This window comes from Clinocottus analis, unplaced genomic scaffold (genome assembly GCF_023055335.1).
Source record: "Clinocottus analis isolate CAN_PGR_092001 unplaced genomic scaffold, fCliAna1.0.p SCAF_19, whole genome shotgun sequence".
Lineage (NCBI taxonomy): Eukaryota > Metazoa > Chordata > Actinopteri > Perciformes > Cottidae > Clinocottus > Clinocottus analis.
The window spans coordinates 9,206,035-9,218,593 of record NW_027175920.1 but is presented as its reverse complement, the minus strand read 5'-3'; the positions used below and the strand labels follow the sequence as shown (position 1 = coordinate 9,218,593).

General features: G+C 41.8%; 2 protein-coding genes across 2 annotated transcripts; one reads left to right on the top strand and one right to left on the bottom strand.

The window, feature by feature from the left end:
- The first annotated feature begins 1,287 nt into the window (after positions 1–1,287).
- h1-0 (H1.0 linker histone) lies at positions 1,288–2,662 on the top strand. Its single transcript, XM_068583966.1, has one exon. The coding sequence runs from the start codon at positions 1,539–1,541 to the stop codon at positions 2,127–2,129; it is 591 nt and encodes a 196-aa protein (XP_068440067.1). The 5' UTR covers positions 1,288–1,538; the 3' UTR covers positions 2,130–2,662.
- Positions 2,663–3,360: 698 nt separating this feature from the next.
- rhot2 (ras homolog family member T2) lies at positions 3,361–12,499 on the bottom strand. The gene is made up of 19 exons (XM_068582590.1): positions 12,324–12,499; positions 11,354–11,412; positions 10,940–11,021; positions 10,705–10,748; positions 10,182–10,235; positions 10,006–10,058; positions 9,624–9,732; positions 9,373–9,474; positions 9,149–9,247; positions 8,939–9,047; positions 8,720–8,840; positions 8,542–8,626; positions 8,154–8,299; positions 7,924–8,024; positions 6,926–7,056; positions 6,732–6,812; positions 6,519–6,641; positions 5,416–5,618; positions 3,361–5,206 (listed from the first exon to the last, which is right to left on the bottom strand). The coding sequence occupies exons 1-19, from the start codon at positions 12,358–12,360 to the stop codon at positions 5,089–5,091; spliced, it is 1,857 nt and encodes a 618-aa protein (XP_068438691.1). The 5' UTR covers positions 12,361–12,499; the 3' UTR covers positions 3,361–5,088.
- Between the last annotated feature and the right edge of the window lie 60 nt (positions 12,500–12,559).

Genomic DNA, 12,559 nt, shown 5'->3' with positions numbered 1-12,559 from the left:
TAATATTTAATATAACAGTGGTCCCTCCGTAGCTTCAAGCAGTAACCCACTGCAGTCTACACTAGACCACCTCTTGGACAAACAGCTTGATGTTGCCTTGCACCAGAGGATGGTGTGGACGAGGAGAGAATTGTGGTTTTTATTCATAAAAAATGAAATCAAAGATAGTGTCCAATAACTTAGATAACCATGCCACAAAAGTCGGAGGAAAGCAGTACTCCAGTGGCTGTGACTTTAGGAATCAAAATGGCGTTGCAGGGAGGGACATTCAGACCTGTTATTATTCTAAGAAATAATACAGGAAAATGATATCAAAGTTTAGAATTTGGGAGGTTTTTGTTGTTCAGGACCGGCTCCACAGACCCTCGTAAAAATGAGGAGAGCCAAATGTCAAACCTGTTATTGACTGCTCCGACGCGCCAGCTCCTGAACAAAAGAAAGCCATCACTGCGCATTATATTACAGGACTTTCGTTTCGGGTGCAGTCCCCCTTGCAGCTGGACCGACACCTGGTCACACGGCAGCCACTTGCACCCCTCACCGAAATATGGTGATCCATTTTTGGACCCGGTATCAGAGTCCCTGATCTTTGGAGGTGTTGGCAACTTTCCTGACAATGGACCTCGAGTGGCGACTGCCATAGTGACAGTTTTAAGCAATTCTGTCGAAAAATCATCAAAAATAGAAAACCTATCCATATTATTCCAACCTATATAAACCCACGCCATCGTCCCAAGTGTCACCTGCAACTTAGATATCGTGACATATCATTTATAGGAGGTTTAACAGCAAATAATCTCGACCACGTCATTCAAAGTCATTGGCCGGACTGTGTTAGTTGGGGAAATGTATCGATGTATTAAAAGCAAAAACGGAAATGGAATTGGACCGAACCGCGTGCATCCGCTTCAGCATAGATACAATTTCGATATGCATTGGCTGTTTCCCCCGCAGGTTCCGTCTGTTTGGGTCAATTTAACGCGAATTGTGCAAAATTGTTCACAGCCCGCATTACTTCCAGCGGGTTTTCCTGGAATAAAAGTTGTTCGCCGGCGCGGATGAAGCACACAAAGTGTGTCCACGTGAAGCCCAATGTCTCTGCTATCAGCCGATAGTGTTTTGTGGATCAGTACTCAGCCGTAGCTTTTATATTTGCCAGGAGTTGGAGGATGAAGAAACACAAACAGGACGGCGCCAGTTCCATGGAGTACGCTAGATCAGCTGCTGGCAGTTGGTGTTCTCAATCACGTCCGCAGATAGGCTTCATAGGCTCACCGTGGCGCCTGTGGAATAAGACACTTAAGTGATCCGGTGCACTGACGCGTCACTTTGCGAGGACAATTGTATCATTTTTTACTGTGATAGCAGTTCCTGTGGCATTTGTTTGCCTAATCGGACTTTCTTGGGGGGAAAAGCTTTATTTCTACCGTGCGTATATTTCTGTTTCTGACGCTCCGGTGTACCAGCTGAGCCCAGTGAAATTACAACCGATTGGATTTTTTTTTTGTTTGTTAACTAACTCTAAAGAAAGAGTCACCATGACAGAGACGTCGGCAACTCCAGCCAAAGCCAAAAAGGCAGCCAAGCCCAAGAAACCTGCGTGTCATCCCAAATACTCGGAGATGATAAAGGCAGCCATCACGCACGACGCCAGCCGGAGTGGAGCGTCCCGGCAGAGCATCCAGAAGTACGTGAGGAAGAGCTACAAGGTGGGCGACAACGCCGATGTGCAGATTAAATTGGCCCTTAGGAGGATGGTGGCAGCCGGGAGCCTGCGCCACACCAGAGGCATCGGCGCCTCCGGATCCTTCAGGTGCACCAAACCAGATGACTCCAAGAAGTCCACCAAGGCACCGGCACCCGCCAAACCAAAGAAGGCGACAAAGCCCTCCAAACCCAAAAAGGCGGCTAAACCCAAGAAAGTTGCCAAGACGCCGGAGAAACCCAAGAAGGCAGCTGCGAAGAAAGTGAAAAAGGTCGCGAAAAAGGCGACGCCAGCAAAAGCCAAAAAGACACCAGCTAAGAAAGCAAGGAACGCGGTTAAGCCCAAGCCAAAACCAGCAAAGAAGGTGACCAAGCCCAAGCCGAAGACACCTAAAAAGGCAGCGAAGACAGCCAAGAAGAAGTAGAAGGACAATATCAGAGAGACAAAGTCACTGTAAATATTTAAGGAACTGTTTTCGTATATGTATTATTTTTGTAAGCTCTCATGCAAATTTATGCTGTTTTTACCAGTAGTTTCTCCCCATTGCACTATAGCTTAGATGCTGTAGAAATAATTGTGAGCATTTTTTATTTGGCGTAAATAATACTGTTAATTTCTATCCGATCCTTTGATACATACTGGCGAGAATAGGGTCTTAATGAAAAGGAAACATGTACATACAGTTGCACTTGTGAATAGTCATCGTTAGGGGACGGACTCATAGTGAAAATACAAATGTGACAATGGTGAGCATTGTTGAGCCTTTACAATGTACCGACCATAGGCAGTGGACGTCAGCAAGATTTTCCTAAAGGCTCAATACATGTCATTGAAGCTCCATTCTGTATATTTCCTCATGTTCATTCGACTCATCCTATACAGACATCCCATTGTGTTCGGTCACTTTTAAAGACTGTTTTCCTGCAATCCAATAAACCTTTGTCACCTTCTACAAAATGTGTTGGGTCAACTTATTACGCGCATTTTACGCGTGCGTAATATGCTTGGTGAAGTAGTCGGAGAGATTTGTGGGCCTTTGAAAGGTGTTAAGTAGACTGCGTATTAGCCAAATTATATTGTCGCCTATAGATATACAACATGTTAAGCGCGCTACATCACATTACAGCTGTTGTGCAGTTGAGGCGGACAAAACCCACGAATGGAAGCTCCAAGGTGCGCAACGGTATTCGGTGGCAGAGACTGACACACATCGGTGGACATGCAACAAAAACATACTGACACTTGGCAAGATTGTATGTTTTAAGTAAGTCTGTATGCCTGTTAATATCTTGTAAATTACCAGAGACTTGCAGTCTGAATTACTTTTAAACTGCTTAACCATCTGGTGAAGTGGCAGACAACACAACGTGATATGAAGTCACGGTGTCATATATTCCCATGTGAAATAATCCAACACAAACACAAGTCACTAAAAGTGATAGGGCGGTGGTAAACAAATCCAAGAGATTCATTCGCGGGATGCATTCTCTGTAAAAACCAGTCTAAATATTGTGCCTCGTGAAAATACGAAATACAGAACATCACAGTTAACAAAAACAGTAGTTGCTATTTTTTCTCTACAGTTTATTCTTGCACGTCATTCCTCTGTGCGGCTGCAGAGCAGCGAGGAGGTGGCTTTGCAGAAACACCCAGCGCTCACTACTTGGGCTCTCACCTGACACGCAACACTGCCACCTTGTGGTGTCACCCGAGAATCGAGCGAGACGCCAGATGCAGACCGGAGTCAAACTGATGGAAGTCAAGATCACACACACAAAATTACCATCAATACACTGTTATCCATTATCTTTAAAAACAGACTTGGTATCATCCAACTAACCGAGTAAGACCGCTTCAGGCTGAGGAACCAAAGCAATGCAGACTCGCCAAGGCGTGATGTAAGTGCTGTTGGTTCAACATGAAGCAATCCAACATGTATTTTGACAGCACAGCAGAATACCTGTGAAACCCGTGGCTTTTACCACACACATTTTGTGATGAGGATACTATGGTATGTGGGACATCACTAAAACCGTGTTTCGATCCAATCTGCTTAGGTCTCTGAACTCTAATACTTGTGTACCAAGTAAAAACAAAACCAAAATTCAGTCAAAATTCATCAGCTATAAAAAAAATTTAAAAATGATGCAAAGAATCAAAAAATCTCAAACGGTAACAACATTCGTCTTTCATCAATAACGTCTTTTGGGTAAAAGCTCCCCATCCAGTCTAGTCTGGTCTTTTATTAAGCATCTAAATCAGTTCAATTTCTGTAAGAAAACAGACACGTTTTGAAAGTCACAGAAGTGTATTCTGCAGAAACAGCAGGTCCCCGGCTAAATTAAGCAACAAAACATACACAACATGACTGAATCATGTTTGAAAACAATGCAATGGCAGATAATGTAAGGAGGTCAAAGTGTATGCACAGAGTATATGAATAGAAAACAATTCACAGATCATCAACCTATTTCAGTCTCAATTAAAAACCCATTAATTCCCATTTCAATGTGAACAGAAAGAAGCAGAGATTATTTTGACCAGTTTTTTTAAGGTTTGCCTGGCCTCCTTTTACAGGATAAAATGTCTTCTGACTTTTTGCAGATGCATTAACGAACCACCATTCTTCTTCATGCACGTCTCTCTCTGCCATAGCAGATGAGTGGAGGAAGGCCTTATTGCTAAAAACATTCAAATGTTTCATTTTCAATATGCCTTTTCAACATGCTTTGACTACTCATTGCAGCTGGAGTTATTTGGCAAATTGGATAAGAATATCTAGTATCTGAGGTGGCATGGTCTGAAGGAAGAGCTTATTGGAGATATTCAGTAGCAGTCAGTTGGGATGTTTGCTCTTTCAAAAATGCTCCATGTGCTGAACTTTGGTTCTTCAGTCTAGCCAATTTGGCATTTTTCTATATGCTTAAGAAACACAGTATGTTTATAAAAACTCCCCAAGCTCACCAATTACACCTCACACATAATTTAATACAGATTAGACGGAAATATCTTGCTGCATTTCCAACCTATTGATAAAGCACCTGTTTGGATCTGAACAGTTCTTCGAGTAGCAACGCATCGAGCGGCGACAGGCTAACTCCTACTTAACCTGGTTGGACGTTGTAAGGCAGAAAAAGCTGGACACAGCAGCGTGGGGAATAATATGATCACTAGCTTCCAGTCGCCTTCAGAGTGTTGCAATCAACTGACTCAGAGCGAAAAGTAAAGTAAAGAGGGGCAAAGAGAAAGATATTCCTCGGAGCCTTTGGGGGGAAAGAGTAAAATGATGCGGTTGCTTTGAATTTTAGTCTCTGATGTTTTGTCTTTAGTTGATGGAGCGTCGAGCTGAAAAAAAGAAGAGAAGAAGCTCAGCTGATTGCTGATCATTTCAGTCTGACGACGGCTCTGAAGATGGCAAAGCCGAGAACTGCGACCACAGCCGAGCCCAACGCCACTCTCAGCCAGAATGATGTATTGCTCGGGTTGGAGCCGTTCCGGTGTCTGGATAGGAGGAAACAAATATATTGAAGGTTCAGCCACACAATACAAAACTAAAACAATGAGGACAACAAATGCCTAGCTTGCTACATCTCAAAACTATCCCTGTTCTCAATATTTATACAGTCTTCTCCTGCAACTGCTCTTTATATTTGTCAGGTTTTTCATTTGGGTTTGAGTTGAGAGCAGTAGTTTGTCTAATTAAAACGTACGGGTAGACTGCTGCCCAGGCAAGCCGTCTGTAGATGTTCTTGCTGGTGGAGTCAAAGAGCAGGCTGGAGAACAGCAGAGGTGGAGGCAGTTGGTGTTTGTAACAGAACTCTGCTGGAGTCATGCCGTGGAACTGCTTGACCTCAGGAAGGTCCACCTTGGAGGCGACCAGCACACATGGGATGTTGCTCTCCATGTAGTGTTGCTAGGTAAGAAATGGAAAAAAGATCAAAAACTTCAGTTGAGAGAAAAGAGAATCTACCATTTTGCAATATTGTTTGCAAGTCGGTCAAAATGAAATTCAAGTAAACCTTTTTGTAAGACAATAAATGGAAACAAACTGAATAAAATTATGAATCACTTTTATCCTGCCTTGTACATAGACACGGATCGGTTAAAGTTTAAAAAGGTGAAAGATTTGTTTATTTAGTTAATATATTGGTGGAAACACCCATTTCTTCCTGTTGTTGTTAAGTGTCATTCTAATTCTCGTGTGGGGTTACTCCTTTACCATTGCAATGTCACTCCAACATATATACTCTAGGTCGCTGTATGGCGTTACTTTCAGTAACGGTCTCTAGTCCCACTTTTGGCCATTGTTGTTGTTCCTCTGCAGAAATTTCTACAACTAAACAACCGACTGCAGAGTCTGCTTCCTGTTTACACTGGCACGGGCATGCCCGGTGTATGTGAATTGCCAAGTGATATGGTTTTCAGGCATTGTAGTATGGACGGAAACTATTTTGTTAACGGCGTGGACAGAATTTGTTTTGATTTTTGATGAAAATTTAGTCGGGTGGATGTAGCCTCAGTAAGCTAGTAATACCTTTACTAGTTTACCTTTGATGCCTCTAATAATCAGTAATAGTCTAAGACAATTTCTTCTTGTAAACACCTTGATCATAGTCAATAAATTCATTGAGGAATGTAGTAAATGGATGAGTGGTGTAAACTGCTAAAGGCAGCAAAGTAATCTGTATTACTGCATTATCAACTCGGCCGACAGAATGCACGCCAGCACAAACTCGGATGGGAAGTCAACGGCACAAACTAATAGACTATAAATGAGTCAATTAAATGCTTCTGTAATTGTGCCATTACTGACCTTGTAGATACTGGCACAATAGTCAAAGGAATGTGGGTCACTGGTGTCATACATGAGACAAGCAACATCACAGTTGGCGTCTGATGCCTTCAAGAACTCAACCTCCACATCCACCTCATTGAGCTGAAAAGGGAGGAGAAGAGTGGGCTCGTGGTTTTAATCAGGGTCAAAAGGGTAAGTGTCAACTTTAGGATCAGGATGGGAACCACTTACTATGAGGTACTTCTCGTGGTTACCGACTTGGACAGTGTTTATGGCGTAAGGGGAAAAGGCACTGCTGGAATTTCTTTTATTCTGTAGAAGGCAGAAGAGAAAACAATTACAGAAAAACACTACGACATAGTACAATCAAATGTTAAGAGGAGAAGTTTCATGTTTTAGTTCCAGGCTAGCAGATGGTGCCATACCACAACGTTGCGGCCCACAAAGGCCTGCAGGAAGGCGGTCTTGCCAGTTCCCCGCGGTCCGATCACCTTGCAGAGAAACACTGACCGCTGTGTGTGGCATTTCTCCAGGTCCAACTCTTTCTCCTGTGTTACTGCACATGTAAACAAGCAGCAACACACAACATGAACACAATGCTCAAACACACAGGGCGGCCAAATGGTCAAATTAAAAATGTCAGATGTCACATGTATGCATTTGTCTGAAAACCAACTGACTGATTAGAGCAACCAACTGACATTGATTTTTTTTAAAGCGAGGTGCTCGCATGGCTAAAAATAAATGTACAATAACAAATTAACATCAACACTACTAACTGAAAGTTTCATTCAGCACAATAAAACACAGTAGGTGGGCACATGCTACAAACAGTAATCAGTGTTAATCTGTGGCTTACGGGCCTATATGACATCTCCAGCAGGGTCACCTAAAAGCTTCACCTCTGAGACGGAGACAGAATGTGTGTGATCAGCAGCCGTGAGACATATTACATCACACTTTCCAATCCCGTCCAAGCTTTCCCGACAACTGGCCTCACACTTCCATTTGTTCATACACAGTATGTCTGCACACTACTACAATATACACCCACGTAAAAGCTCCTCATATTGGGTCAATTATCAATCAGTAATGAGTAATCATCATTCTTTTAGTTAATGCTCACAAGAAAGACAAGAGCAATGTGTTTGCCATCTGTAGGGAATGCTACACGCATCAAACTATACATGCAAGGGGAAATGTGTCAATATAAAATGTACAAACTACATAGTATTCCTTCTCATCTGAAGGACAAATACAAGTATTTAAATCTATTAGGCTACAGTGGACAGGATTAAAGCTAGTAATCCTCCTATTGAGGATGTACAGTATGTTCCAGGTACGACAATGCTCCATAGGGACATGGTGTCAACCTTTCTAATGTATATACAAAAATTAACTGAGTCAATCACACAACACACACCTGTGATTGCGGCAGTCTGTGACTCCTGCTCAGTGAGGATACAGTAGCCTAGGTATCCTAGGTGCTCCAGGCAACGGTGGATGTCAAAGTACGCAGAGAGCCTGCACGTGAAGGGATTGACATACATGTGACTTTGAACTTAAACGGACATAAATTGCTTCTAAGTGCACAAAAGTGTAAAATCTTGTGCATGCAATCACATTAAATCATTAACAAGTGAGAATACTTACGTCCACTGACAAAGGTAGCCGTGGTTAGAGATGTAGCCCTCGTCTGTGGTTGGGACCGTCATGTAGACCTCTGCACCCCACGGCATGTAAGGACATACGCAAAACAGGTTCCTGAGCTCTGACGGTGACAGAGCAGAGTCTTTGTCCTGAGAGGGAAAACAGGTCACTTCGTCAAAACAAGGAATCCCTCTTTTAATGAATGTGACGTGGAGAAAACTAAGAGAGCATTCTTTTTTTTGTTTTTACTTTGAAGCAATTGAAATGCTTTCCCTAATATATTTAATGCATTATCATATTCCTTCAATGACATTTCTCACAACATTTAACTGATACATTTTACTGTGCAGTGCGACATTGTGACCAAGGGCAACTAGGTTTTGCTACTCACTTCATCGTACTTGTCAAACAGCCGCTGGAGAAACTGGTGACCTAAATGACTAAACTCTGTGGTGCAGCCGGCAGAAACTCGTAGTCTGGCAACAGAAAAAACAATTAGATATTTAGATACCGAGGCATTCCCACCTATTGCATACACACAAAACAAAGATAAGGCCAAATGGACATACTCAGGGTAGAGGTAATCATCAGTCAGTTCAAGGTTGTCGTCATAACCAAACTTCCTGAGGATAGTCCACGTGGTTTCATGCCGGCCCCTCTGGATAAATAACGTATTAAGGAACAAGAAACCTGAAAAAGACAACACACAATACTTGGCCTTGAGTTGAGTGTGGCCTTGCAACACCATCATTTAAAGTTGCATGTAGTCATTCATGACTGACTGTTACCATTTAGGGTGAGGCCATTGTCCTGCACCCCATCGCTGGTGTTCTTCCAAACTACTGTCTTCACATCTTCTAAGGCTTGAGGTGCCAGAGGATTCCCAAAACAGGATTTCTACACATAAAGTTAGATGCATTTTGTTATATAGCAACAAAAAAAAGGCATTTGTGCAAATAAATGCAAAGAGGGCATTATGTTAAGTGATTTTACTTTACCTGAAAGCAGTTGAGTTCAGCGTCACTGAGGATACGGTCATTGTCCTTGTCAGAAATGTAAAATATTCTGCTAAGGGCGCGGACACACAGTTGTTTCAGCTGAGGACAAATATTGGAGGACAAAAATCGTATTATTATTCAACCAATCGTTTTTATGCACATATATAAATACGTGGACTAAGAGAGACGGACATGCTGACTTCACATTTATAAAAATATCTGACCTGTTTGTCCTCAGGGTCATAAAGAGGAGCCGTGGGGTGAAGAACGGCCTTCTGTGCATAGTAGAACAGCTCTGAAATGTTTTTCAAGTTCTTTGCAGAACACTTGAACCAGAGAAAAATATAAAAGCAATCTAAAGGTTAGATCACGTGTGCGTGTGTAAATATTTGTGTGAAACCAAGCAACCGTGTGCATTTCAATGCTACAATTAGCAAGTGCATACAGACTGCAGTGCAGACTGGACACGTCTCACCTCAACACAAGTCTCAATCTCAGAGAACTGATTCATGATGGGAAGAATGGTTTCCATTGAGCTTCCACAGCGCAGATCAGACTTGTTTCCCACGAGGATGATGGGAACTCTGATTAAACACATGAAGACGGTTAAATCACTATAAAACACTGTCACAGTTTATTATTTAAATACAGTTATTCCTTCAACACAAAACACAATTCAAATCAGTCTTCCACTCCCCAAGTCTCGGGGCATTTTGCTGATGCTCTTATTCTGGACAATTTAGCTAAAAATTCCCAGATTTGCAACATTGTATACAAACAGTAGGGAAGAGTGCAAGGTTTATTAGCACAGAGGAGCTCAGATAACACACACACCCATCAAGAGCATACAAACATACTTGTTTCCTTTCTCTGCATCACCGTTCACTAAAGGTATCCATTTAGTTTTTATCTGAAAAACAAGGAGACAGAAACAAGTGTAATTTGTATTTAAATGCATTTAGTAATTGTAATATACAGTATGTGGAATGCTTTTACAGTACGAGACAATATATACCTAGTGGCAGGTTACTACCTTGTCTATTGTTTCCTCATTGGTGACATCATACACCACACACACCACATTAGCCTGTGTGGGTTAGAGAAAGAACAGCTGTGAGGGACCTCACGCCAAAATCGGAATTCACAGAATTAAATAAACAGTGTTTGAATTGATATTAAAATGCTAAAGAAATAACAATTTATTTCATGATACTGCACACACAAAATAACAGAACATAATAAAAGAATGAAAATAGACTTCCAGGCGCCTGCTGCAAAGCGCAAAAGAGTTTTAAGTAAAATAAATAACGCTTTAGAAACAACTAAGCCTAAATGGTGTAAATGGTCGGCCTCCTAGAAATAGTCCAAATTATGACAAACCACGGTAACAATGACATCCATTTATATTACTCAAAATTGTAATTCTTAATCTGGGGTGGTACAGCATTGCTCAAGATTATTTCAGTTCAATTGAATCCTTCAGTTTTCCAGCTTGTTTTAATCTCATTTATTAAAATAGATGGATTTCAGTTCATGTTCATTATTGGTGTACTTACCTTGATGATCTCATTTCTGAGGACTTCGTCGGTCTGCTCTTTTTCTGTTAAGGACAGACATAAACGGCTATCAGTCATGATACTCAGACCTTTATTTTGTTTAAACAAACTACACACACATATACAGACACACTAAATTGTTTTGCAGCACGTGTCTTAATTTTCAAAAAGCATGGAGACCAGTCAGTGGACTGAATAACGGTGGTCGTCCGCATGAGCCTTCAGGTGATGTTACCTGAGTAGTCCACTATATGTGTGGGCACCTTCTCTGGAGTCACGTCAGCAGGGATGGTGATCTCTTCAGCTCTGGAGGGAACCTTTTAGAAATTACAGACAAATTGTCAACCATCACTTAAACACAAACACAGGGGGGCAGTAGTGCAACATGTATTCGTCATTATACCATATGTATACATTTGCCAGCAAGTGTACTTAAACTAAAATAATCTAAAAGTCACACAGAAACACTATACTGGCCACATCGTACAGAGCAGAACAGGTTGGTTTTAACATGTCAAACAAAGCACAAACATGCAATTTTTCAATACGTTTCAAAAGTCAACGTTGGATTCAACACCAGCTTTTATGGACAGAGCATGCTCCAGTGATTAAGCAAAACACAGAAGTGAGTAGTTTCACTGAGCCTTACCTCCTCTGGGAACTCTTCTCCGACCAGAGACATGATGAGGGACGTCTTCCCCACCTTGGCTGTTGGAAGAGACAACATGAACGACACAAGCTGCTACAGAAAGACTGCAGGACCCAATTTGACTGGTGTGATGAAGAGATAGCACTTCCTGTAAAAATACATATATCAGCTGCTAGCAAGTCAGCCAGCTGTACGTTATGTTATCATTCATGTGCCGTTTAATGCACCGATGTGGACTCCGAAGTGCTGCTCGTTAATATGGCATGTAGTTAACACTATTGTATAATGTCTCAGTAATATACATACAGAAGACACGATAACTGTCACACTGAACCGTTATCTGTATACAGTTAAGCGTGACAATGGGTAAAGGGGTCACTTTCAATAAATTATGGTAATATTTTAGGTAGGTAGTAGTTTAGATAGGTAGTTAATGTTACTTTCGTTAACATTAACTAACCGCTTTGTTAGTGTTAAGCTAATTTGTTTGTAAAGCAACGGTTTGACTGGAGCTTCCTTGAAGCTAATGTTGTCTTTAAAGTTAGTTTGCTCACATCTCAATGCTCTGACTTACAGGTAACTTTTTAAGACAATTCAATACATGTATTTATTGTGTAATGCGGCTTTCGTTTACCAGATGAAAACAAAAATCGCGTTTACTAACTTCTGTTTAGCATCTAAATTCACTAGGTTAAGTTAAGTTACGCTACCTAAGTTACTAGCTAACGCTACCTATCGGTAACCGTTCACATCTTGAAACCAAAGTTACTCTGAGAAAAAGTAGCAGAGGAAAATGACTGATGGAAAGTGACCACTTGGTAGGAAACATTATACATAAGTGCAGACAAAAACATCCCCCAGGAGTAGCCGAGATACATTCTGCTAGAAGTTTGTACGTTAGCTACAGTAGCTAATGTTTGCTAACGCTAGCCCGTTAGCTTTTGGTCATCTGTCAGTGCCAGTGACTTACGCTCCCCCAGCAAGAGTATCCTGACGTCTTGTTTCATGGTTATACTTTGTTTGACGAGCAGTCAGACGCGCTACAGTCCTACAGTGACATGTATCGTTCATTTGAATGCCAAATGTCAAGCTGAAGCCAAACGTGTGCCTCTCCACAGCGTTATTCACCCAAGGTGAAACCATATCATTCCGGTTCACAAAGGAGACCGGGAAAACACGCCCCCTGCTGGCCGAACAAACACCCTG

Excerpts from the sequence above, each read along its gene's own strand:
- h1-0 (XM_068583966.1), top strand. The coding sequence starts at position 1,539 with ATGACAGAGACGTCGGCAACTCCAGCCAAAGCCAAAAAGGCAGCCAAG.
- rhot2 (XM_068582590.1), bottom strand. The coding sequence starts at position 12,360 with ATGAAACAAGACGTCAGGATACTCTTGCTGGGGGAGC. Across the intron at positions 10,236-10,704 it reads TCAGAAATGAGATCATCAAG|GCTAATGTGGTGTGTGTGGT; the intron begins GTAAGTACACCA and ends TAACCCACACAG. Across the intron at positions 6,813-6,925 it reads TTGTGGGCCGCAACGTTGTG|AATAAAAGAAATTCCAGCAG; the intron begins GTATGGCACCAT and ends TGCCTTCTACAG.